The following is a 27,733-nucleotide window of genomic DNA, read 5'->3' as shown; positions in this document are numbered from 1 at the left end:
CATTCTGTGTGTAACCTTATAGGCAAATGGTCTGTAAGCTCCATGGGTTTGGGAACCATCTTGGTTTTGATCATTAGAGAACACAGTCCCAGCTCCTAGCATGGTACCTGGCATGTAGCAGGGTAGTGATTTTTGCTGAAAACCCCACCAGAGCATAAATTATTAAATGTAACTGGCATTTTTAAAGGTAGTAGCTACAGCCCCTGAGTGACCAGCAGGTACCCAGCACACTAAGGGTTTTCCATACATTTGTTCATTTCATCTTCCAGCAATCCATCGAGATAGACATGGTTATCCCTATTTTGTAGATGAGAAGGTGAGGGACAGGAAGGTGATGTAAGTGCACTGAAATATACAAAGTTATATGTAGAAAAGTTTGGAGTCAAGCCCGGTCTACCCCACCCTGAAGCTCTTCCCCATAACATTCTTCACTGTATCATGAGGGCGGAACTTCAGGCCGGCGCTCAGGCTTTCGGGCTCTGCCTGTTCTTTTTCTTTTCCTGTTTTTTTTTTTCTTTCTTTTTTTTAATTGAAGTATAGTTGATGTACAATGTTGTATTAGTTTCAGGTACAGCAAAGTGATTCAGATATAGATATTCTTTTTAAGATTCTTTTCCCTTATAATAGCAGTCCCCAACCTTTTTGGCACCAGGGACTGGTTTCGTGGAAGACAGTTTTTTCGTGGACCAGGTGGGGCGGGTATGGTTCAGGCGGTAACGCGAGCCATGGAGAGCGGCGGATGAAGCTTCGCTTGCTAGCCTGCCGGCACTCACCTCCTGCTGTGCGGCCTGGCTCTTAACAGGAGACTCCCCACCCTATAAGGCAGGGGTTGGGGACCCCTGCCTTACAGGTTATTACAAAATATTGAGTATGGTTCCCTGTGCTAGACAGTAGGTCCCTGTTGGTTGTCTGTTTTATATACAACATCTATTCTTACACCAAGTGAGGAGATCATTTGAATGTTACCCATCTCAGGTGAGTGCACAGAGGTCACCTGCCCTGAGAGACTTCACCCAGCAGCGTGCTGTCGTGAGAAATGAATGGAGCTGCTGCTCTGATACACAGAATTAACTGTTAGTGTTTCCTTATTTAGCTTTAAGCCTACCTGGGGTGTGTGCAGGGATGCAGGCCGCTTTCCCTCTTATGATTTGGGTTGGACAGGCTGAGCATGAGGATGGAGACCACAGAGGTGCAGAGTGAGGGATCTCTGGGTACCATGAGGTCCAGTGGTGTCTGCTGGTACATTCCTTTTAGCCGTTCTCTTCAAGAGCATGTGGATCTGCCGCAGTGAGAATGCTGGAAAGACGTTAAGATGTGGAGAGAGTACCTTTGAAGTGGTGGGGGTCAAAGGAGGGCAGTCTGAGTTTTGCTGAGCAGCCCGGAAGAATGCTGGACAGGGCCAGCCCGGCCCAGAAGGACCTCGGGGAGGTGATCTGGTTGGAGGAGAGAGCTCCCTGCACACGTGAAGGAGCTCAGAAAGGAGGGATGCAGGCGTACAAAGGAGATCATGTCTAAGAAATTTGGAGTCTCCAGAGGTTGGCACCGTGCACCTGTCATGCAAATAAAAAACGGACAGTGTAAGGTTTGGGCCCTCCTGCCTCACTTTTTCAGGCTGCAGGCCTTGTGGTGAGCCTCTGAAGCATGACTCCAGTTAATAACACAATGTCCAGTTTCCCTCTTTCCAGTTTTCTGGGACAGGGGTCAGCAAACGTTTTCTAAAAATAACAGACCAGTGAATATCTTAAGCTTTACAGGCTGGATGGACTCTGTCGTAATGACTGAACTCTGCCGTTGTAGCGCAAAGGCAGCTGTTGCAACGTGCAAAGAAATGGGCTTGTCGTCTTCCCATAAAATTGTACTTATTCAAAAGAAGTAGCAGCCTGGATTCGGCCCGCAGGCCGTGGTTGGCTGACCCCTGGTCTAGAGTGGCGGCTAATTGGTGTTGTCTAGGAATACTGTTTCAGTTGATGGCGTTTATCCTCATCTCCTCAGATGCCTTTGTCCAGACAGTGCTACTAACAGATGCATGTCTCAGAAATACATTGCAGAACAGAGGTCTGGGACTCAGGGCCGTGAACAGAAGGCAGTGGGGGAAACTGGTGTCTTTGGGCTCAGACTCAGAATATGAGGAAATAAATGATGGGCAGAGGGCAAAATGTTTTTACCCTGGGCCACCAATGAAAACTTGAATTTTTTTGTTTCAAAAAAAAAAAAAAACTTGCTCTTCAACAAAGATCATATAGATAATTTTAAATAAGTAGGAGGCACCCATTTAAAAAGTTTGCTGAGGCAGTTAAGACTGAGCTAAATGAGGTCATGTCTAAAAAGTTTTGAGGATCTCTGAATGAAGGTACTATGTGGCTATCGTAGGAAGGAAACATGAACAGTACAGAGCTTTGAGTACTCTTGTATTATCTGTCCAGAGTGCGGGCCTTGTGGTCAGCATCTGAAAGCATGGTCTTTGTATAACCCAAAGCCTAGCTTCCCCTTCCTGGCATCCTGACCTTGCACTTACGTCTTTCCAGTGGGGATTTCGATCAGCAGACCTTCTCTGTAAGGGGCTAGATAGGAAACTTATGCTACAAGTAACAACGAGATAAATGCTATAAGTCAAAGAGGATTAAATGAGGTAACAAATGTGGAATGATTATCAGAGTGTCAGAAAGCATTGTTATTCCTGGATTGCATCCGCTTGGTTGGCTGATGGAAAGGGGGTACAATTCCTAAGACCTGCCCAGGTCTGACATCACAGCCACCTCATTCTCTTGCTTAGGACCCCACTCTCCCTCAGGATGGCATCTTGGCTTTGACTCCAGACTTCAGATTCTCCAAGAATGAAATACATGTGGATTATGTGCTATGGGAGAGGTACGAGGCATGAGGATACAAAGATAAATAAGACAGAGCCTTTTCTCCCAAGAGGTCCAGAGAAGAAAAGTCATGTAGAAAATTGTATGCAAAGTGCTCCCTGTGATAGAGGTACATGTAGGGTCCAGTCACGGCACGATGGAGGTGCTGATCAGTTTTTTTGAGGGGTGGAGTAGGGGATAATGAATGCTTCCCAGGGGAGGGGATAATGAATGCTTCCCAGGGGAGGGGATAGTTGAGACTTTCAGAAGTTAATTCAAGGATGGGATAAGAAGGGAGAGGGAGAGAGAGATAATGTGCAAAAACACGGAGGCGAGAGGAAGAGTATATATAAGAAAAGCACCAGAGGAAGACAAACACTGTATGATATCACTTATACGTGGAATCTGAAAAGTACAACAGACTAGTGAACATGGCAGAAAAGAAGCAGACTCAGGTAGAGAACAAACTAGAGGTTACCAGTGCGGAAAGGGAAGGGGGGCGGGGCAAGATAGGGAGGGGTAGGGGAGTAAGAGGTACAAGCTATTAGGTATGAAATAAGCTAAAAGGATGTATTATATAACACAAATATAGCCAACAATTTATAATAACTATAAATGGAGTATAACCTTTAAAAATTGTGAATCACTTTATCGTACACCTGTAGTAGATATGTTTGTATATGAAGTATACTTCAAGTATATGAAGTATACTTCAATTAAAAAAAAAGGAAAAGCATCCTATTTAAGTCACTTTAATGAAAGACCTTAGAATTCTGCTGGGGAAAAGAAATATAGATAATCAGGTGTTAATCAAATCCAACATGCCATGTATTCTAGATAGTGGAAAGAATTTGGTGGAAAGGAAAGGGCTTGAGGTACTTGACAAAAGATTAATGATGGAGGTGACCTAGGAGCTAGTCCTTGAAGGTGGCAGGAAGGGACGGAGTGAATTCTTGGTTGGGGAAAAACATGAAGAAAGCTACGAGACGAGAGTGAATAAGTTATAGCCGTAAGTTTGTGGTAATATTTTGGATTAGATAACTTGAAAACCATTCTGATTGGAGAGGCAGGGATATTGTCACAAGTCCTCAGGTGCACAGCTGAGCAAACAGAGGACACCGCAGATTCTCAGCATGGAAGGGGCACCAAGGGGCAGGGTGGTGACAGACACAGGGACACCGCCACTGTCCCAGCCTGCTGGAGGGTGACTCCGCTTGCTCGATTTCCTTGTGTGTACGATCCTCATGTGCTGATGTGCTGCGTATACTTCTCTCGTAACTGTTCCACTGTTTCTCACTGACGGTGGCTTCTTCACAGCCTCCCCACATCCTTCTGTTATATTCTTGATGTTCGCCAGGGCACACTTCTGGGTATTTAAAGCGAGTAGCCTAGGTGGACCTATGCCAGGGACACAGAAGTCATAAGAACTCATACCTAAGGGAACGTTGGATGGGTCAAGGAGTGGTCAGAGAGTCAAACACCGCAAAAGTCTGTAGACTGAAGCGGGTAGGGCTCTAGCATCCAAGCATGCAGTTGGGCGATATAAACTCCAGAATCTAGACCTGGCCCTGGGGACCAAGAACTCAGTCCTCTTAGTAGTAGGTGTGTCAGAACGTGGGTGAAGGACTCCATTTACAAAGATCTGTAAACTTAAGCATCCTCTTATCTACTTCCTGCTTGAGCAGGAAGCCATACCTGTGAGTGAACACCTGGAGCCTATGACCACCTGGATAGAAGTGGTGAGGTTATATTCTTGGCCAGAGTAAGAGGGATGGCATCAGCCATGTGAGCAGATCGTGATAACTACTAACCTTCCACATGAAGAGAAGTGAAAAAGATTATCTCTTTTGAGCCTTGAGTTATTTCTACATCAAGCACGGGAAATAGATGTGCTTACTACATCATAAAGAATCAAAGAAATGTTATTGGCAAAGAGCTTTTTAGAAAAATGTACCATGACATTGTTAGGTAAATACCTGATACATTTGTCAAAGCAAAGTCAAAACATTAGGTGATAGATTGTAACGTTATCCAGAGCATTCATATGAGAGTTTGCTTCTCAAGTTAGAATAATGTTATCCAAACACAAAGACTCGTGAAATATAGTTATGTTTATATTGCAAAAGATGCTCTAATATCTAAACCTATTCAGACTTTTTTTATTCAGCCAGAATTTAGTTAAAAACTATTCTCTTTTAGAACCAGTCCTGAAGTAATACTGGAATTTAGATCTGAACTTTTACTAGAACAGTGCTTTTCTCTTGCTATGAAGGGACAACCATTTAACATTTTTACACAGATTGGGTAATCAGAACCAGAGTTATAACATAATTTAGCACAGTATTGCATTGAAAGAGCATTTGAAATTAGAATTCAAACAGTAAATGAAATTACAATAGCTTAAAATAATGTATTTTTAAATACGGGAGCCTTATGATTTTGCTTAATTTTGAAAATATGCTCTTCGTAATAGTACAGACAACGTAGAGACCAAAGAAATAGTTTTCTCCATTTACTCCTAGGTGAAATTTCAAGTTAATATTTAGCACTTACTAAACTGTTTTAAAATATTGGAAAATCTGATGACTTCTATCCCCAATTTTCCAATTATATAAAGAAGGCTTCTGAGTTTCTGCTGTTTCTCTAAAAGGAACACTTGGGCCAGGAGAAAAATAGTTTTAGTTTCTTTCAACAAGATTCCTCATATTGGACGGAGACACACTTTGATGGTTTATGTTTGTTTTATTACAGCTTAAAGTTTTTATTTTTAATACAAATTATATAATGTGTTCCATTTCAGGAGCTATTTACGGCAGAGAGGAGACAGGAGGGCACCAGGCTTTGTGTTATCACTGTTTTCCTTTATGGGTTTACATAACCTCTTGAACTGTGCCTATACTGTCATCAGTGGGGTAACATTTTTAATATTTCAGGTTCTTCTCTGAAACCAATCTGTTGCTAGATTCTTTGGAAAGTGTAACAATGATATAGACACAAATATATTATGGAGAAATGGTCTTTCTCACTCAATTTATTGCCTTGCTCCTAAAATTGGGATTTTTTTTAAAAAACCCAATTACTTGGTGGGTCAGTCTCGATACAATTTCGGAAAAATTCCCTTCAGATCATTGAAAGACCTGTAGCATGTCCATGTAAGGTTGTGCTGCCTTTTGCAGAATCCGTGTGAAATGCCATGGTCTTGGAATACTGCCACTGAAGCGTAATTGCCACCCAGGGACTGGCGGCATCCAGCTGGCTTGTTGTGGCTGCTCTGGTCTTAGCCGTGACCTTGACTCCGGGGTGACGTGGGCTGTATGCCTGCGGAGGGCACAGAGAGAGGCCGGGATGGTGGGCATCTCCGTCCTCCTCAGTGCCGGCTTAGACAGGTGGTTTGAGGGTGCAGGGAGCACCTAATGTTGCAAACTTTGATGGGATAAGACTGTTTTTTATTTCTGTCTGTCCTTCCATTGGAAGGACTCCATTGCCAGTCGTGGGCACAGAGGGGTCCCCCTGCTGGCAACAGGAGGGACTGCAGCTCACAGGAGGATGAGCTGCACAGGCTTCCCTCTGGTCCCCACCCGTGTCCCTTATCTCCACCCACCTGGGAAGGGAGAAGGCCCACCTGTGCCCAGTTCCTATTTGGTGTATTCCACTCCCCAATATTACCTCTCAGAAACTTAGGGCTGTTTGCAGGGTATGTATCTGCTGATCATGATTCTCTTTCATGGCTCAAGCAAGACTTTTAGAAGGTCTTAGATTTCTTTTGTTTTCGATGAGAAAAATCATAGATGCTTTTCTCTCGGGTTCATCCAGAAGGAGTGTGCGGACCCAGGAAAGAGAAGAGGTCAGCTCCTCGGTAAACATTTTAGAACAAGGCAAGTGATAGGACTGCTTAGGAGCACAGCAAGTCCATTCTGCTGAAAAGCGTGGCGTGGCTAGTATCTAGGACCCTTGAACTTGGATTTCCTCTATGATGTCACAACCCAGGGTCTGTGGTACAGAAGCCTTTTGTGTCAGAGTTAGTTGCTGGTGAGTGTGGTTTGGCGGGGACACAGAAGTGTCTGAGAAAACTGCGTCAGCGGGCACCCCGATGGAGTGGGCAGGCAGCTGGGTTTTCCATGGGCTCCACTGATGGGTCAGCCTGAGGGCGTGACTGCACGATGCTTGTCTCCTGGGGGATGTCTAAGAGTTGTTCACGACACAGTGGTCAGCACAGGGGGTGCTCACCCCCCCCCCAAGGCTGTGCCGAGACCCTCCAGCTGCTCAGGCTTAGTTTTGCAGGAGGGGGAAGGAAGGGCCATCCCTTGTCTGTAGGATGGCTTGATGCAGGGCCCAGAGCCTGCAGGACAGAGCTGCCTGCAGACACTCCCTTCCCCGGGAGCAGCCCTCGTGAAGGGCAGCGTGAGAGAAGGGTGAAAAGGGGGCTGTACCTCCCGGGGCCCAGCCCTGCGCCTTTCCACAGACACCATCAGGGAAGCCTACAGAGTTCTGCTTCCTGAAGACCCACTGGAGCAAGAGGGACCATCACCAACCATGTTGAATGAATAGAGAATCTGAAACCGAGAGCTCGTCTTTATTTATTCACATGCGCCTGAAAGAATTTAAATGGACAGAGATGAAAAGGCTTAGTGAATAATAAACCAAAGGTAGCACTGAAATTAACTTTTAAGACAGTTTTCAAAGGAAATACTTCTTTCCCCTCCTTTCCACCCGAGGAAAGTACCTATAAGAAGAAGGATTCCGGGCTTCCCTGGTGGCTCAGTGGTTAAGAATCCGTCTGCCAGTGCAGGGGACACGGGTTCGAGCCCTGGTCCCGGAAGATCCCACATGCCCCCGCGCCTAGAGCCCGTGCTCTACCACAAGAGAAGCCACCGCAGTGAGAAGCCCGCACACTGCAACAAAGAGTAGCCCCCGCTCGCCGCAACTCGCAGCAACGAAGACGCAACACAACCAAAAATAAAAAATACATAAGTAAATTTAGAAAAAAAAGGAAGAAGGGTTCCTCACCATGGAGTAGTTTCAGGCAGGGACTCATCCCTGTTCTCTGAGATTCTACGTGGCTCAGATTAAAAGGAATCTTGTCTAAATGCTCCTTCCAGGCCAAGGTGCTTCTTTACTATCTGAATAAGAAGAAGTTTTCCCTCTATTCGTTGTATCTGTGTGCCTTTTGTCCAAACACAACCTGGGATGTCAGAAGGAGCCCTTCTCGTTACATGTACAGACTGGTCTTTGCAGGTTGCCCTCTGGGACCCACAGGGAGTGGATCTGATCCATTGGTGCCTTCAGGGTAGCTCAGGCCTTCAAAGCAGCTTGGATTGTACATTCTCTGCCCTTCTGGGCTTTCTCTGATCTTTCTGGAATGCGCTTACCCTGTTTTCTGGGCAGTACTCTTGGAAAAAGTCTGACCAGGTTTCTGTTCATCTTCAGCCTATAAACGCAGGGTGCAGAAGTATAGCTGAAGCCCCCTCACGTTTACTCTTCTATCTGGACCCTTACCTTCCTCCTGCCTGTTCAGCCTTCTACAGAACACAGAGCTCCCCAGGCCACCCGCCGTCTAAGGAGACAGTCGGAGCTCAGAAAGGGTTAACGGATGTCGGTGGCTCCAGGCACCTTCTGCCCAGGTCTCTTGGACGAGGCCTTGGAGACCAAAGGTTCTAAGGCAATTGGAAATAGAGCCACTGGGAGCCCACGGGTCTGCCTGCCCTGGAGCACATGAGGATAAGTTACAGCTGTGGCCTTACAAGGTCATAAGAAACCCGTCGTTGCTGAGCTCAGGGGAGGAGGGTGGAGAGGCTTGAAGGACTATTCCTAACGCAGAACATCCATCACGATGGGGAAAAAATCATCAAAGGAGCCAGGCCAGCCCCGCTCGAGGGCTTTCGCGCTCTATTTAAGGAACCTGAGGATGCCAGCAGCTAAACAAACGGCAGGTCCAGCCTGCACCCTGGGGTGCTCAGCCAGCTCTGAGCCCCAGCAGGAACATTTCCAAGTGCCTGCCTTAGTGTCGGGCTCCAAACTGTGTCGTCTCAGGGGTGGCCACCGCTTGCTGTGGTCCCACCTGTCACCTCCCAGATGTGGACCTTCAGACTTCCCAGAGGTCTAGACTCTTGGACTGAGAATGACGCCGAGCCCGTCTTTGCTCATGCTGGGGTTGTGTTGGCTCTGATTGGAAGGAAGGATGAGGGGTCAAGGTGAGGCATGCTTCCAGGAATTCCGTCAGCATCAGTGCTCAGGGCACTCCACCCACATCTGTTTATTGTCATGGTCTGATCTATTTATTTTTGCTTTAATGCTATCCATCATTCAGCTCTTGTTTCCTGCATATCATCCTTCTCAGTGTTCCCTGTCTTAGCTTCTCAAGGATGGGGGCTGTGTCTCTCTTACTTCCCTTGTATTCACGTCATAGAATTCCCTCTCTCTCTCCTCCTTTCTGTCTCAATTACTCATTCAACAGATATTTACTGACATACTGACAGCCCACAATGCGCCAACTGTTGTATTGGGTGAGGAGGAGCAAGGGGACAGCTGTTTTGTGGAGTCTAGCATGACAGATGGACAGTTCATTCACCATTCACTTTTCTCTGGAAAAATGTATCAAGACTCTGCCGTGTGGCCGGGCACAGCCGGGTATGACACAGGAGTGATGGAACAGAGAAAGCTCCCGCTCTCGGAGGCGTGGAGCTGGGTTGGACAGTCAAGTAAATGCACAGATATGTGATGACATGCTCTCTATCGACGCTGTGAAGGCAGAGAAGCAGGGTGCCGGGCTTGAGAGGACAGAGAAACGAGTGAGCCCAGAACTGAAGGATGCGGAGGGGCCAGCGGTCATGCAGACTGTAGGGAAGAGCATTCCAGACACAGGGAACAGCAGGTGAAGAGGTCCTGCGGTGGGAAAGGGCTTGAGGACATAATGATAATGCAGTATGATAAGTGCAGAATAGATGTGTGTGCTGAGAGAGGATCTCAGAGAATGGGGCCATTAATTTTTTGTCATTTAATCTTTTCCCCCCAGTTGTATTGAGATACAGGTGATATTCGGCACTGTGTATGTTTAGGTGTACAGCATAATGGTTTCACTTATTGTGAAATGATTACCACAATAGGTTTAGTGAACATCCCTCATCTCATATAGATCAAAAATGCTTGTTTTTCCTTGTGATGATAACTCTTCAGATTTTCTCTCATAAAACTTTTAAATATACCACACAGCAGTGTTAACTGTAGTCGTCACGTTGTACATTACATCCCCAGGACTTATTTATCTCGTAACTGGAAGTCTGGACCTTTTGACCACCTTTATCCAATTCCCTCAGCCCCCACCTGGTGCCTCTGGTAACCACAAGTCTGATGGCTTTTTCTATGAGTTTGGGTTTTGTTCTGTTTTTAGATTCCATGTGTAAGTGATATCATATAGTATTTCTTTGTCCTTATCTGTCAGGGCCACACAGGTAGTAAGTGATGGATCCAGGGTGAACCCCAGGCCTCCTGCCCTTACAGTGAAGTGCTCTTCACCCCTGTGAAGGGTGGCAGAGGTCATAGCAATGACATGGCAATGACATTACATGGCAGTTATGTAATGAGCATCCCCTACCTCATACCTCATATGCCACATCTCTTTCAATGTCTAGCAATAATGCTATTTAGAGAAGGCAGTGCTTGCTCACAATATCGAGTTGATTGTTTTAGAAACTCTTGTCCAGGCTCCTGGAGCTTTTCTTTTTCTTTTTAATTTTTATTGGTGTATAGTTGATTTACAGTGTTGTGTTAGTTTTAGGTGTACAGCAAAGTGAATCAGTTATACATACACATATATCTATTCTTTTTCAGATTCTTCTCCCATATAGGTTATTACAGAGTATTGAGTAGACTTCCCTGTGCTATACAGTAGGTCCTCATTAGTTATCTGTTTTATATATAGTAGTGTGTATTTGTTAATCCCAATCTCCTAATTTATCACTTCCCCCCTTTTCCCCCTTGGTAACCATAAGTTTGTTCTCTACGTCTGTAACTATTTCTGTTTTGTAGGTAAGTTCATTTGTACCCTTTTTGTAGATTCCGCATATAAGCAATATCACATGATAGTTGTCTGACTTACTTCACTCGGTATGACAGTCTCTAGGTCCATCATGTTGCTGCAAATGACATCATTTCATTCTTTTTTATGGCCGAGTAATATTCTATTGTATGTATGTACCGCACCTTCTTTTTCCATTCCTCTGTTGATGGACATTTAGGTTGCTTCTATGTCTTTGTTATTGTAAATTGCACTGCAGTGAACATTGGGGTGTGTGTATCTTTTCGAATTATGGTTTTCTCCAGATAATATGCCTGGGAGTGGGATTGCAGGATCACATGGTAACTCTATTTTTAGTTTTTTAAGGAACCTCCGTACTGTTCTCCATAGTGCTTGTACCAATTTACATTCCTACCAACAGTGTAAGAGGGTTCCCTTTTGTCCATACCCTCTCCAGCATTTATTGTTTGTAGATTTTTTGACAATGGCCATTCTGACTACCATACTACTTATGGTAGTTTTGATCTGCATTTCTCTAATAATTAGTGATGTTGAGAATCTTTTCATGTGCTTTTTGGTCATTTGTATGTCTTCTTCGGAGAAATGTCTATTTAGATCTTCTGCGAGGTTTTTGATTGGGTTGTTTGTTTTTTGATGTAGAGCTGCACGAGCTGTTTGTATATTGTGGAGATTAATCCCTTGTTGGTTGCTTCATCTGCAGTCCTGGAGCTTTTCTGTTTTCAGTTTCCGATGGTTTCTTTCCTCTTTGCACAAGTCACGTCTGACTTAACCTGTACACCTTTCATTCACTCAGCATCTCCGGAACTCACCTGTGTCACCTCTCTGCTTTCCTCCAGCTGTCTCTCTGACCTCCTTTGCTTCTTTTTGGGATGCCCTCCCTCATCTTTCAAGTTACCCAGTTCCTTTGAGTCTCATCCTCAATTCCCCCTTCTCTGTGACACCTTCTCACATCACTCCAGCCTGCAGTGCTTCGTTCTCTTTTAAATGCCAGTGGCATTTATTATGCGTACCCTTCATCTGTAACTCATGAAGCGTCCATGCGTTCGTTCATCCTCTGAACTTCTCTCTAGCGCCTCCTACGTGTCAGGAGTTCTCCTCTGCTCTGGGTGATAAGAAAATAGAGGCACCTGCCTTCAGAGAGCTGACACTGGAGGAAGGGAAAGAGGCATGAAGCAGACTGTAGTCATGACGGGTAATACGCACTTTTCTATGTGAGTATGTTGAGGACAGTGCTAGCCTACAGGAGAGAAGATGTGCACTCTCTTCAGAGGAGCTAGAAAATGTTGCAAATAGAGAATACAGCATGTTCACTGGGTTCTGAATGACGAGGGCCTTGTCAGATGAAACAAGGGCATGAGGCAGTAAGGAAGAACATTCCAGGTCTAGAGAATAGCGGTGGTGAAAGATACAGAGGCTTGATGTAACGTGGATTCCAGCAGATGTGATGGTTCATATATGAAACACCCATTCGTGTCTTATATAAAATTGTAACATGTTAATGATGGGTTTTTTTCCAGCTAGGTGACAAAGTTCCTTGACATTTATCCGAGTCCCTTTACGTAGCAGGCACTTAATTTTAACCCTGGGATTGTCCCCGGTGTGCAGTTTCCAAGCCAGGGGACGCGTGGACTCACGCGCTCAGACGTGACTGTTTTTGCTTTTGTGTTTGCCTAGACCAAAGATGCCCTTTTCACGATTCTGCATGACCTCCGACCCCAGGACCGTTTCAATATCATTGGATTTTCCAACCGGGTCAAAGTGTGGAAGGACCATTTGGTGTCAGTTACTCCCAACAACATCAGAGACGGCAAAGTCTACATTCACCACATGTCACCGACCGGAGGTAAGCGCGCATCCCGCTTTGCCCATTCGCCTCGACGGGATACGTGAGTAGCTAACTTTCTGCCCAGAGACAAGGGTTTGAAAGCTGACGCTGATCACAGGAAAGGAGATAACAGGGGAGAGCTTTCCCAGGAGCTTGTTTCTCCTCTTCCAGGCCCCAAACTAAGATGGTCAAGTAAGTTAGGCGGGAGGAAATACCTGATAGGTTTTGGAGCCTTTCCTGGTTTATCTCACGGATCGCAAACAATGCAGCTCTTTTTGTAAATTGTTTTTGGGGTGGGGAATGAAAGCCAAATGGGTGATTCAGCGTTCTGTGTGTTTGAATATGAGCACCTTAGGAAGCAGCAGATGAAGCTGCCCTCCTGAGCCGTTAGATCCCTTGGACCCCAGGTGGCCTGGGCGGTGCTCTGGGTGGAAAGGGGAGGACTCTGAGGTTTTGCACACTTGGCTGGGGGGTCGTGATGAGGTAAGTACGCAGACGCGGGGAAAGGTTAGAGAGTCAGAACAGCGTGTTACCAGCCGTGCTGGATGTGAGTTCCTTCAACCCTGGACACAGAGCTGACTTCTGCTGTTACATCCATCACTAGGACAGCGGATGCGTGGCAGATGCCCAGTATTGGAGTGTTTATTGGACCTGAACCTGACCCTTTGACACCTTTCTTAAAGGCCCCTGTAGAGACACCATCTGCTGGGTGTCTCAGATAATTCTGCTTTGGATACCTGGAAACATAGAAAACACCCATTTCTGTCCATCCTCTTCCATCTGAGTTTCTCATCGCTCACATATTTGTTATTTTCCATCCAAGGCAGAGTTCTGGTTTCCCAACTGAACTTCATTTGGAACTTGATCTTGTTTGGATGGAATTTCGATTTACAAATGGGATTTCCTACCAGTCTCTACAGAAACACGATCTAGTTACTGTTTTAGTGTAACTAAATAGGAGAAATGAAAGGTTGTATTTAATATTATAGTGATGATCTACAGCAGGAAGTTGACAAGGTGGTCAAGTCTTTGAGGGAAGAAACTCTCCTTCATCTTTGTTTAGCCCCTGTTTCCTGTCGTAGCTCCCGACCTACAGTGCATACCCAAAGAATATGCATTAGAGTTATTTAAATTATTTAAACGGTTCTGCTTGCTATGAGAATCCTTTGTGTGTGGGAGGTGGAGATAAAGCTTTAGAAAACAGTTGTGTGTATTTTGGAATCTAAACCATAGAAACCTTATTGGTTTCCTTTATTTTTTCTTGGTACTTCATTGTCCCAACCTCTGCAGGTGAACAGAAAATTAATCTACTTCTCTCAGAAAAGTGTCATTTCAGGAGATGAGCATAGATTCTGAAGCCAGACTGTCTGGATTTGAATCCAGCTCTACCAGCTATGAGTCATTTAACCTCCTTTTACTTCAGTTTCCTCATCTGTAAAGTGAGGATAATAATGGACTTGTTATTAGGATGAGATGAGTTAAAATATTTAAAGTACTTAGAAGTGGCTACACATAGGAAGTCCTCTCTAGGTGTCAGATATGGCCATTTTGCCCAAGTGATCCCTGTTGCTGGTGCACTTGGGTCCTTTGATGACCCTGGGGGAGCTCTCGGCGGAATGGTTGTGTCAGCTCCCTGGGGAGAAAGCCCCCCGCCGTTGTTAAGCATGCGGGAGATGCCCCAACTTAACGGATGTTCAGTACCAAGCTGTGCTGTGCTTTGGTGTCTCGTGTAAGAAAAGCTAAGTGTGTCCTTTGCCTGGGCTTTCCTGGGCTTTAAAATGCAGTGAGAGGGCTTCCCTGGTGACGCAGTGGTTGAGAGTCCGCCTGCCGATGCAGGGGACACGGGTTCGTGCCCCGGTCCGGGAAGATCGCACATGCCGCGGAGTGGCTGGGCCCGTGAGCCATGGCCGCTGAGCCTGCGCGTCCGGAGCCTGTGCTCCGCAACGGGAGAGGCCACAACAGTGAGAGGCCCGCGTACCGCAAAAAAAAAAAAAATGCAGTGAGAGATTTGGCATCATTGTTACGTTCTAGGTTAAAGAGAAAATAAACACCTGCGTTTTGGTTCATGCCCACATATCCAGAGGCAGCGTGAAACTAGGCTGGGCATTCAGAAAGGCAAGTGAGTGAACCCAAAGAAACGTTAAATACTGTTTCAGCTGTAACTTTCCCTTACGTTCGGGCCATGTGTACATCTTAGAACGAATTATCAATGTGTTTGCACAGTCACAGTCATATGTATTTTAGCCAGAAATTCTGGAGGATGTGAAGCAGTGGGGAAAATTGTCTGGTTCACTCAAATATGGTACATTTTGCAGGGAGATAAAAATCACTCCAGTCAGGGGGATGGATGGTGGTGATGGGTACACAACTTCATAAATATACTAAAAATCATTCATTGTGTGCTTAAAATGGGTGAAATTTTTGGGACTTCCCTGGTGGTCCAGTGGTTAAGAATCTGCACTTCCTGTGCAGGGGGCATGGGATGGATATCTGGTTGGGGAACTAAGATCCTGCATACCCATGCAGCTCGGCAAAAAAAGAAAAAAATCCCTAGCGACCAGAATGCGTGACATTTTTGGTACGTCAATAAGGCCATTTAAAAAAACCCCAGTGGAGTCAGAAAAAGGAAGTACGTATTCACGGCGGCAGTAAGAACTCTCAGTTTTTCTTGGCGATGGTAGAACAGCAGCAGCAGAGTTGAATGAAGTTCTCAGCTAATCCAGAAACCTCACGTTAGTTGGCAGTTTTGACTTCCACCAGCCATCCGTCTCTCCATCCCCCAAGCAAAATACCTGTCCAGCACCTCCCACAGACACTGTCCCCTGACTTTAATCAGAGCTGCGATGACAAGCGTGTCTGAATTAGAAACGGCAGGGGTAGGAGGTGTAAACTTGAAAGCCTTCGCTTGGTGGGGTCCTAACAAGCAGGGGTGATCCTGAAGGGGCAGGAAGCAGGAAAGACGACAGCAATAAAAAAAAAAAAAAAAAAATTGAGTGCTTTAACCAGCATCCTCCAGCCCCAGGACACAAGTGAGGTCACCGCGATGGTCTCCGCATCGCCACCTCCTCATTCTGTGCCGTTCCCTTCCCTCTGGGACGCTTGCTTTCTCTGAATTCCTGCACCCAGCACCCTCCTTCCCTTTCCAAAGTGATTCTCCAAAAAGGAGGTAGAAACCGTTCGTGCTAAGGGAGTGGAGATGCCTAAGCTGAAATGCCATCAGACACCTTCAGGACAAGGTTATATAATTCTCTGCTGTTCCTAGTCATTTGCCAAGTTTCTAGCAGTCTTTGTGACATGGAGTCACCCCAGGAATGCAGGTGGCTGCTTTCCCCACGCGTCACTGCTGCAGGTGCCTGTGAGGGGCCCGAGAAGGTGTGTCCAGGTAAAGGAGGTGGCGAGGCTCCTCAGGTGTCCTGTTCTATGTCCTGCAGGCACGGATATTAATGGGGCCCTGCAGAGGGGCATCAGGCTTCTCAACGACTTCGTGGCCCACAACGACATCGAGGACCGCAGCGTGTCCCTGGTCATCTTCCTGACAGACGGGAAGCCCACCGCCGGGGAGACCCACACCCCGAAGATCCTCAACAACACCAGGGAGGCCGCCCGGGGCCGGGTCTGCATCTTCACCGTGGGCATCGGGGCCGACGTGGACTTCAAGCTGCTGGAGATGCTGTCCCTGGAGAACTGTGGGCTCACACGGCACGTCCACGAGGACCACGACGCCCGCGCCCAGCTCATCGGGTCCGTGGGTCTGTCTGTGTCCTCGGGGCGGGGGGGGGCAGGCTCAGCGGGAGGCTCAGACGTGAGGACGGACCCCGAGTCTGATCATCACTCCTTTCATGGGAGACATCGCCATGGGTCTTGAAACTGGGTGGATCTGGGTTCACGTTCTGGTCCTGCCTTGTGACTTGAGGCTTTAAGACTGTCTGTGCCTTGGTCTCCCCAACTGTGAAGTGAGGATTCTGGTCAGATGATAGAATTTAAGGAGAAAACCTACGTGAAGTATTGGCAGGACGGCTTTCACAGGTTAGGTGTTCTGTTAGCTCTTATGGTTATAACTGTCTTCCTGACACTTCAGAGCACTTCCTCATCTCAAGACGCACCTCAGAGATACTGCAGGTCAGTTCCAGCGATAAAGCAAATATTGCAATAAAGCGAGTCCCACAGGTGGATTGCTTTAACAGTGCACGTAAAAGTTATGTTTACATCACACTGTAGTCTATTAAGCATGCAATAGTGTCATGTACGTACCTTAATTGAAAAATACTTTATTGCTAAAAAATGCTAACTATCATCTGACAATGCAGGATTGCCACAAACCTTCATTTTGCAAAAAAATGCTAGGTCTTTGAAGTGCAATAAAACAATTTATGCCTGTATTTACTCTAATTCCACCCTGAGAGGGAGGTGGGATAGGTAGCATCAGCTCCACCTTGCCTGCTAGTTACAGTGATCGTGTTTTTATGTTGAAGCACGATGGCCAGTCGAAAGTGGTCGCTGACTGTGCTGTGTTCTGGGGTGAAGAGGAAACCAGAATTTAAGTCTGGCAAACGGCGAGGGAGCTTGTGAGATAGTGAGTTCTCCATCACCAGTGGTGTTCAAGCTACGGCCGCACGGCCTCCTGTCTGAGATGTTCTGCTGGGTGGAATGTTGGACTTGGTTGCTTCTAAGATCAGATCCGCCCCCCCAAGACAGCCTGTGATTTCCTCTGGGACGTGACCTGCCTGCAGCTAGTGCAGGCCCCGATCCTCCCTCTCTGTTCCTCCTCTCCAGGTTCTACGATGAGATCAGGACCCCGCTCCTCTCGGACATCCGCGTGGATTATCCAGCCGGCTTGGTGGAGCACGCCACCAGGACCCTGTTCCCCAACTACTTCAACGGCTCCGAGATCATCATCGCGGGGAAGCTGGTGGACAAGGAGATGGACCGCTTGCACGTGGAGGTCACGGCCAGCAACAGTAAGAAGTTTGTCGTACTCAAGAAGGACGTGCCTGTGGAACCCCGGAGGATGGGGAACGACGTCCCGGGGAGCCCCAGGCCCAAGGGGGGTGGCCAGGAGGACCCGAACCACCTGGAGCGTCTCTGGAGCTACCTGACCCTGAAGGAGCTGCTGAGTTCCTGGCTGCAGAGTGATGAGCAGCCCGAGAGGGAGCGGCTGAGGCAGGAGGTACAGGCTCTGGCCGTGAACCATCGCTTCCTCGCTCCGTTCACCTCCATGACGCTCAAGTCAGCACCGCGGACAGAGACCCCGGAGGACGCCTACGGCACGTCGGCGGCCACAGGGCCCGAAACGGTGATGCAGAGCCTGAGGGGCGCCCACCTGCAGCCAGGTAAGGGCACTCTCGGGATGGCCCTTCTGTCTCCTTTTCAGGCCAAGGTCGTCTGTTTTACTTTCTCGTATTATAAATCTTATAAACAATGTTCTCTACCTGCAGCTCCTAGCCTTCAGAGAGTGCCTTAGCTTATGTTTGTGTTGTTATAAACCATGGATCTCTATAGAGAAATTCGAGAAAGTCAAGCCAGTCTATCGATAAATCATCAATATTGAGTGCCTCCCGTGAACCAGGCACTATTGGAGGCACAGGGATGAACAGACAAGTAAACAAATACTCATTTTTAAATGCCTTTCTATAGTTTAAGTACTTCAATTATGTCATTTTATGCATACGCTTGATATTATTTTCCTGAGAAAACAAAATATTTTATTTTATAGATAAAATGAAATTTTATTATATATTTTATTTACTCATAGTTTATTAATTTTACTTATAATTTTCTAAATTAAAGTTTTATTTTTTTAAATTTTAATGATTTTGTTTAGAATTAAATAAAATTAATAAAATTTTATTTTATTATAGATATTATTATATAGGAGGAACTAAGTCCTGGATTCTCAGGAGAATCCAGAGTTTAAACAGAAATTCTTATTATCTGTCTCAGTGCCATTTGTCAGGGGGAAATTAGTAGCACCAGGAATGGGAAAAGGACAGGAAAAGTAATCCAACCAAAGCAGAGGGTTATATTCTCAGTAAAATCTGTTTATGGAAAACAGCACTTTTTTATGTGTGACATTTTTCTTAACTTCCTGTCAGGTGCACACGCCCTAAGGTGAGGGAACTGACATTAACCCTGGGCCTCATTTGATCCTCATATCCTCAACTCTGAGAATCACCTGGGCATGGTAGGGAGAGCACACGGTTAGGATCCAGACAGAGTTTCAGCTCACGGCTCCTCCTAGCCAGCTGTGTGGCTTGGGGCAGGTTTCTGAACGTCTCTGAGCTTCCATTCCCTCACCTGTGAAATGGAGATAGTAATCTCTTCCCTGAAAGGTTGTTGCAAGGATTAACGGTGTAGAGGCCTTGGTGTATACTAAGTGTTCTACACATGTGAGATACCCTTTCCCATGAGGAGTGTAGAGCTAGAAGTTTATTGAAAAGTTCAGACCTGATGTAGGGGTGAAAAATGATATGTTGCCTTTTTAGAAAGAGTGGAACTTGTCTTAGCAAAACTAGTACAATATTTGTTCTGATGAAAAGGATGAAAAGTAAGTTGCATGATGTTGTTAACGTCACGCTACAAGATCCATGCCACATCCAGGGAAGATGGCTTTTTGAGTAACATCTTGATTCAGTGTCAGCAACTCAAATCTCAACAGCTTCAGGAGAGAGCAAACTCAAATGACACGAGACTCAGAGGGCCAAGAACACAGATGAGGGAATAACTGACTGATCACTCAGAAGGCTTGCTAGACATAGGATTTCCCTGAAGATGATTTTTTAGTTTTAATTTTATGATTTTTTTGAGTGTCTGTGACAATTTAAGCCACCTCAAAGCAGCCGTTCAGACTGAGACGTCGTTCCGCCTTCGTGGTCAGCCTGATTCTGTCTGTGTCTGGCTGACCAGGGACCAGTTGGAGAAGGGGGCGCTTAAAAAACATTGAGGGCTTCCCTGGTGGCGCAGTGGTTGGGAGTCTGCCTGCTGGTGCAGGGGATGCGGGTTCGTGCCCCGGTCCGGGAAGATCCCACATGCCACAGAGCGGCTGGGCCCGTGAGCCATGGCCGCTGAGTCTGCGCATCCAGAGCCTATGCTCCACAATGGGAGAGGCCACAGCAGTGAGAGGCCCGCGTACCGCAAAAAAATAAAACAAAACAAAACAAAAAACATTCAGATACTGTGATCTTCATTTTCTGGGGGGGCAAAAATCAGTTAAGAGGAGCATAATCTTAATACAGACAATTTGAAATAAGATATTAATTTTATTTTATTGACAGAAAGTAATTTACTTTTAGGTTATTCTTTAATTGAGTGTTAATTTTTGCCTGCTGCTTTGTGAATTGTACTTACACACATGGCTATAGACCTGGATTATCGCGTTATCGTTTACATTCTTGTATATTTTCGGTTGTTTTAAATTGCTATTTTGCAAAAAACACATAACGTAACATTTCCCATCATAACCATTTTTTCCATTCTTTCTTTTTTTTTTTCCATTCTTTCTTTTTAACTGAAGTATACTTGCTTTACAGTGTTGCATTAATTTTTGCTGTACAGAAAGTGATTCAGTTATATTCTTTTTTTGTAATATTCTTTCCCATTATGGTTTATCAGAGAATACTGAATATAGTTCTCTGTGCTATACAGTAGGGCTTTGTTGTTTATCCATTCTCTGTATACAAGCTTACATCTGCTAACCTCAACCTCCCACTCTATCCCTCCCCCAACCCCCTCCCCGCTGGCAACCACCAGTCAGTTCTCTATATCTTAACCATTTTTAAGTGTGTAGTTCAGTAGTGTCAAGTATATTCCCATCATAACCATTTTTACGTGTACAGTTCAGTAGTGTCAAGTATATTCCCATCGTTATGAAACAGATCTCCAGAACTTTTTCATCTTGCAAACCTGAAACTCTGTCCCCATTAAACAACTTTGCTTTCCCCCCTCCCCCCATAACTATACCTTAAGAATGATAGAATATTTTCTCCTATTATATACACAGAAATCACAGGCAAGAAGAATATTATCTAATTTATAGAGGAATAAAACAGTTACGCCTCGTCGTTTACACCTTCACTTTGTGTTGCGAGCCCAAGAGCTTCCTTTAAAAGAGATGTGTTTAAATTGTCGCAAACGTATCTGAGAGCTGTACTTGACTCCTCTCAGCCCTCTGTACCTCTCACTTCCTCCTCTTTAATGAATAACGGTGGTGGATCTCTTCCTTCTCCTCTCCAGGACCTGCCCTCAAGAAACCATACAACCCAAGGATTAAAGTCTCCAAAACCTCAGGTAAAGGAAAGAATGTGCTGGTGTCTGATTCGAGAGTTGAAATGTTTAGGAAGCGGATGACCAGGAATTTCCCGAAGCCAGTTAGAACATCAGCTCATAGGACGAGATGTGAGGACCCATATTTATTTAGTGCAAACCGGCAGCATGGGGCAGTTCTCAAAACCAGGATCGTCATTAAACTATCACATAAACCCCATGGGTAACACAGTCCTGAGGAGCCTGGCAGGAGCCCTGATAGAAGGGTGGGTGGACAGAGCTACACATGCGTCACGATTGAGCTGGAAAGACGTTTGTTTTTAGAGATTTGAAGTATGCTCGCTTCTAACTTCTGGTGTTACAAATATCTGTGACACTGCAAGGTTTTTAAACATTATTATTTTATTATTTTCATGATCCTTGGCTTTAGAAGGGAAGACCAGATTACAATACCCTAAAATTTCCCTTGGCCATATTCCTGGGATTATAATAAAAATCTGGATGGAATAAGGACACAAGGGCTGAGTTTTATCCTTCAAATGTACACATCTGCCTTTGTAAGTCTTTCTTATTGCCTTGCTGCCGACGTGCTGGGTGTCCAGGTTCACGTAGCCCAGGACAACCTGGAGATTAGCTCTGGGGAGAGGAAACACATGGTCTCCAGTGGGTAGCGTGTTGTTCCTTTGAACACACATGCTTCATGGAATGCAGGAAAACTTTGCTGTTGGATGCAGCACGGAGTAATGACTTCCAGACCTCTCCTCTCTTTTTCGGAGCAGGCAGCATCTTTCCTTATAAAGGGATTTGGAAGATTTGAGTAGAAATAATAAGGTATGAGCACAAGAAACTCTCAGAGAACTGTCACGTGGTTATATTCGTACCCACAGAGTGCCAAAAATACGGACTTTTATCTTTAACGGGTGTTATTTTTTCATCTACAAAAGACCCGTACCTTCTATTTCTTTATTAAGTTGCCATTCACTGGGTGCTTGAGGCACTTTACAGTGAGTTGAACCAGATTCTTCCAAAGGCCCTTCTGAGTCACGCTGGGGACAGAGAGGGTGTTTCGGCAGTTCCACCAAGAACATTGATTGGCTTGTAGCTTGAAAACACTTGAACTCCTGGCGCCTACCCCCCACCATATACAAATGCGTATACATACATGTACACGTGAAGTAGAGAGGAATTCGGGAACACGTTGTGTTTGGTGTACAAATTAGAGAGAAACTAATGCTCCAGTCTCGCGAGAAAAGAGAACTGACGTAGACTCTTGGGAAATATTTTGTCTGTACAGTGAGAGGCAAGACTGTTCATCTTTAGCAGAGGCAAAAATGAGGAGAATGGGTAAGGAACAGGGGCCAGCTAAACTCTGTGGTCTTATCCGCAGACACAAATTTGAGAGCAGTAAAGGCAGTAGGACCCAGAGGAGGGATTGCCACTGTCATCGCTGGCTGCACCACCTGACCTCCCGTTGACTCTGTGTCCTTTACTTCTCACCAGCCCTAAACGGGGCTTGGTCATTACTACTCATGCAAGGGCTGTGTCCATCTGGTGCTGTGAACGACTCAAGGGCCAAGGCACTCTGGTCACAGGACAGGAAGTTCTCATCCCCATCTCTTCACTGGGGAGGGCAAAGGGGGAAGAAAGTGATTAGCGGAAGCCGCACAGGGAATTGAAGAATGTGAGCTCAGCAGCCATGGGGAGTGTAGGGTGATGCCCCGCTTGCCTCTAAAGGTCAGTTGTCTATGACTGCAGTGTGGTGACAGGAGCACCATATTTGAATTTAGGGGACCTACATTCAAATATTTACTTTCCACGAACTGACTGCGTAACTGGTGCATCACTTCACCTCCCAGCCACCTTCCTCGCGTAGACACGGAGGATCCGTTGTTGACAGGGTTAAGTCAATAACTCATGAGAAAATAGAAGAAGGTGCCCAATAAATGTCTTTTCTTTCTTTTTCTCTTCCATTCTCATCCTGTTCTGGCAGCGGATGGAGACCCCCATTTTGTTGTGGATTTCCCCTTGAGCAACCTCACGGTCTGTTTCAACATCGATGGACAGCCCGGGCACATCCTGAGGCTGGTCTCTGATCATGCGGACTCTGGTGAGTTCTGCCTAGAAAGTGAAAGAACTTGAGTTTTGGGAGTGAAAAAAAAAAAACCCTGATCTTCGCGTTCTACCCCCCTGCTCAGTGGTGTCCCAGGGTCTCCAAATCAGGAGCAGTGGAAACTGATGGGTAAGAAATACCGTGTCAGGGCCACACAAGAGTTTGGGGAACTATAACCAGACACTGGAATGAAAGGAGACAAACATGTCAACCCCCTTTTTTAGAATTTTTATTTATTTACTTATTTTTTTTTCACTTTAAAATTTTTATTGGCATATAGTTGATTTACGATGTTGTGTTGGTTTCAGGTGTACAGCAGAGTGAATCAGTTATGCATATACATCTATCCACTCTTTATTTAGACTCTTCCCATATAGGTCATTACAGAGTATTGAGTAGAATTCCCTGTGCTATACAGCAGGTTCTTATTAGTTATCTATTTTATATATAGTAGTGTGTATATGTCAACCCCCTTTTTAGGATATTTTCACCCAAACCTACATCAGCTTCTCCTACCCAGGACGTTGGTCAAAAATCACTCATACCTTCATGCATTCGTTCCTTCCTTCCTTCATTCAGTGGGCACTGAGTGGTCCCTACGTGTGAGCGGAAGTTCTTGGTTCTAGAGGTACAAGAGAGGAAGGAAATTCGGATGAGAAGCCCTCTTGTAAAAGTGGGGGTAGTTTTTCTAACCACTGCTCTCTTCCCCCCCCTCCGCCTTCAAGGCGTGACGGTGAACGGAGAGTTGATCGGGGCCCCCGCTCCCCCAAACGGCCACAAGAAACAGCGCACTTACTTCCGCACCATCACCATCCTCGTCAACAAGCCCGAGAGGTCCTACCTGGAGATCACGCCCACCAGAGTCATCGTGGATGGTGGGGACAGGCTGGTCCTCCCCTGCAACCAGAGCGCGGCCGTGGGGAGCCAGGGGCTGGAGGTGTCGGTGTCCGCCAATGCCAAGGTCACCATCGCCATCCAGGGCAACGTGGCCTTTGTCATCCTCCTCCACCTCTACAAAAAGCCAGCCCCCTACCAGCGAAACCACCTGGGCTTCTACGTCGCCAACGGCCAAGGCCTTTCTGGCAACTGCCATGGCCTGTTAGGTAGGTGGCTGCTCTCCACGCTGACTCACGGCACAGAATTCAGTTTCCCAAAACGAAGCTGATGCTGCCCGTGTCTTTACTTGGTTGAGAGTTTCCACAGGAATGTGGTCCTTATGAAGCTCATGAAAAGTCTATTTCTTTTTCTTTTTTCTTTTTTTTGGGCACATGGCCAATTTTTCTTTTTGCTTTTTTCAAATACAATTTTTAAAGGTTACACTCCATGTACAGTTACTACAAAATACTGGCCATATTCCCCGTGTTGTACAGCACATCCTTGAACCAGTCTTACACCAATAGTTTGTGCCTCCCACTCCCTCACCCCTCTCTTGCCCCTTCCCCCTCCCCCCTGGTAACCACTAGTTTGTTCTCTATGTCTGTGACTCTGCTTTTTTTTTTTTGCTATATTCACTAGTTTGTTGTATTTTTTAGATCCCACATATATAAGTGATATCATACGGTATTTGTCTTTCTCTGGGCGTATTTCACTTAGCATAATGCCCTCCAAGTCCATCCGTGTTGCTGCAAATGGCAAAATTTCATTCTTTTTCATGGCTGAGTAATATTCCACTGTGTACCATATCTTCTTTATCCACTCGTCCGTTGATGGACACTTAGGTTGCTTCTGTATCTTGGCAACTGTAAACAATGCTGCTGTGAACGTTGGGGTGCACATATCTTTTCGAATTAGTGTGAAAAGTATACTTCTTGCTTCCTGACACTTTTCTAGAATAGGAATGGGCTTATAAACTAATTCGCACAGGCCTTTGGGGAAGGGGAGCAAAGAAATGAGGAGTCCTTCTCTCCAGGTCTGGTTCTTTACTCTCAGGGAGAGGATGCAGACACATCCCATGGCCCAGCACCAAGTGGGAGATGCATGGCCCCTCCCGGGAAGCACCCCCATGGCTGGGAGCCTCGGGCAGCCCACTCTGCCTGGCTTCCCTCCACGTGCAGTTTCATGTGGGCGCTTTTCCCACAAGTAAAGAGGGAGCCTCTGCCAGGGCTCAGATTCCCTGGCACTCGAGAGGGATGCGTCTCTACGCAGCTTGCCTGGGAAGCTCCGCTCCCAGACGCAGACTGCTGTCCCTTCGGCCTTGGTAGTGCCCTCACTCGACCTGGAGGATTCTGACCCTGCTTTCCACACCCTCCGCCCAGTGCACACCCACTAAGTGCACACATGGAAGGGGTCCTCCAGAGGGAGGAGAGCGGGGAAGACTGGACCCTTCTTCCCTTGTTATTTGCCCCCATCTCATCCTCCCATCTCAGTAGGAGACTGGGCATCTCTTTTTGTGGGTTGGGCATCTTGCCCGTGGTAGCTTCCAGAAGTGGAGGCCACTACCAATACACTCAGGTCTCTCCTCCCCACACCCTCCCCGGACACTGGAAAAGGTGGAGCAGCTCTGGGAGACTCCACCCGAGGACCACAGTCACTGCTCTGGTGTTATGCATCCCCTTCCTCTGGGTCACACCCGTGCATTTGCTGGCCATCGGTGCCCGAACTGAAGTTAGATTTTGTTCAAACACGTTGCTCGCACTTGACCTAGACCTGACGTCTCTTTTGTCCTCTCAGGTCAGTTCCTGAACCAGGAGGCCAGACTCGCCGGGCTCGGCAAGAGCCCTGCCCATCCTTCCGTCCCTGAGACAGGTGAGAGGTCTGAGGCCGTCCTCGAGGTAAAAGGACACCAGGTCCCAGTGGTGTGGAAGCAGAGGAAAATCTACAACGGGGAAGAGCAGGTGGACTGCTGGTTTGCCCGGAACAACGCCGCCAACCTGATTGACGGGGAGTATAAAGACTACCTGGCAGCCCATCCTTTTGACTCCGAGACCACCTTTGGCCCAGGCACATCCCGGGGACTCTGACGCCAGCAGCCGTAAGGCAAGAGCGTGTGACAGGGAAACGTCTTCGGGGACCCCGTGGTGTGGTTCTTGTCGCTTGGCAGGTAGCCGCCGCCCAGGACTCCCCCCTGGTGGCGGGGAGGTCTAACCTCTGCTTGAGCAAAGGGTGGGGTCAGGACGTTGAAGCAAGAATGGGATTTCCTGCTCTTCCCCTCCCCCTCCCCATCTCCAGTAGAGAACAGTGGTGGCACCAAAGGGACCAGTCACAGCTAAAAGCAAGTCTCTATCTTATACCCGCTGGCTTGTCCATCTCACTGCCTACCACAAGGTGACTCTGATGAAGGAAGGTGGCCATCAGGTCTGTTTTCTCTGTGGAAATGGCCAGGCTTGGGCACTCTGCTTTTTGCCTTATACTAATGCATAGGCATCTCTCCTCCTAGCCCGCTGCGTTCTCCGGATGTGCGGCCAACCTCTGCCTCAGGGGAACCTCTCCTTGGGCCCAGGCCACGAGTCATGAAATAGCATGTAGATTTGATCACTGTAAACCATTCGGTCTTTTCTTAGGAGAGGATTTTCTTCTACTGTGATGTCTTGCCCTTGAAAATTTGTTTTTGTTTTTTAAAAATTGACTCAAAATAGAGACTCTGCATCCCAGATACCGGTATTTTTCTAACGGGCTTTGTAAATCACTTAACTTTGCTGTTGGAGATTCTCCTATTTATTCCAGAACGCTGAGCGCTTCTAATAAACAGGGCAGCCCACGTGGGTGTATTTCACTGGCCTGTCTCAGTGCTGGAGCGTCGGCCAGCAGCGTGATGAATCTTTCACTCGGCTCTTCAGCCTTGGTCCTGATTCCGACCTGATTTGCTCTCGGTCCCCCAGGAGGTGATAAATTAGGCTCTTGCAGAACTGGGATGGGGAGGTATTGGCAGCACAGAGCCGACCTACAGGAACCAAACTGCATGTTCCCAGCAGGAAGTGCGGACATGCTCACAGATCTAAGGAGCCCTCCCACATCCCAGACATGCGAGGCCAGGAAGTCAGCGTGAGCAAGAGGCTTTGGACAAATCTGATTCCATCAGGGAGGGGTTAAAATCGGGGTCAGGGTGGTGTCAAGAGTCAATGACTGTCACTCCTCATGGTGGAACCTGTGAAGCCCGTCACATTATCAAGGGGAAGGGAGGTTGATGGTGGTCTTGAGACCTCCTCTCTCCCCCTCCTTCCCGGCTTTTTGCTGGACCACGGAGGTTCAGTAAGCCTGACCCTCACTGCGGTCAGGACGCAGATGGACATGGGGGGCACTGGAGCCGAACAGCAGGGAAAGGAAGGTTTGGGTCAGAGACATGGAATATTTTGACGTGAGACCGAATGAAATAAAAGCTTTTGTGCCGGCTTCATGGAACGTTTCTTCCAGTAGGGAGTGACTCTAGAACTTTCATGCCATGTGGAAGCAGACAGCACTAGGAGAGAAATCAGAACTAAGAAAATTGTTTACCACATTTGCCCTTGCCTTCCCGTTTTCCAATGGGAAACATTTGAGCAGCAAAATGACATCCACATGTTTTTGTGGACCAAGTGGCTGCAGGAGTTCAAGTTAGTGCCTGGGCCGTCGGGGGTGGGGGTAGGGGGGCGGGACCGGTTGTGTCTCAGAGTCTCCGTCTCTCTCCACCTTGGGAACCCACCAGACCAGGGCCGGCAGCTGTGTTATTTTTGACTCAA

At 46.7% G+C, this 27,733-nt stretch overlaps 1 protein-coding gene across 2 annotated transcripts in view; it reads left to right on the top strand.

The window, feature by feature from the left end:
• ITIH5 (inter-alpha-trypsin inhibitor heavy chain 5) overlaps nucleotides 1-27,401 on the top strand; it is a 74,453-nt gene extending 47,052 nt beyond the window's left edge. For both annotated transcript variants that reach the window (XM_082649297.1, XM_082649296.1), the window contains 7 exons: nucleotides 12,559-12,727; nucleotides 16,141-16,450; nucleotides 17,483-18,039; nucleotides 20,939-20,992; nucleotides 22,959-23,075; nucleotides 23,804-24,181; nucleotides 25,749-27,401. In XM_082649297.1, coding sequence (XP_082505423.1) covers nucleotides 12,559-12,727; nucleotides 16,141-16,450; nucleotides 17,483-18,039; nucleotides 20,939-20,992; nucleotides 22,959-23,075; nucleotides 23,804-24,181; nucleotides 25,749-26,038 — 1,875 coding nt within the window. In that variant the 3' untranslated portion in view covers nucleotides 26,039-27,401. The remainder of the gene's footprint in view (nucleotides 1-12,558; nucleotides 12,728-16,140; nucleotides 16,451-17,482; nucleotides 18,040-20,938; nucleotides 20,993-22,958; nucleotides 23,076-23,803; nucleotides 24,182-25,748) is intronic.
• Nucleotides 27,402-27,733: the final 332 nt, after the last annotated feature.

The sequence above is a fragment of the Grampus griseus genome, assembly GCF_964374135.1.
Source record: "Grampus griseus genome assembly, chromosome: 2".
NCBI classification, from domain to species: domain Eukaryota; kingdom Metazoa; phylum Chordata; class Mammalia; order Artiodactyla; family Delphinidae; genus Grampus; species Grampus griseus.
This window is presented reverse-complemented; position numbering and strand designations above follow the sequence as displayed.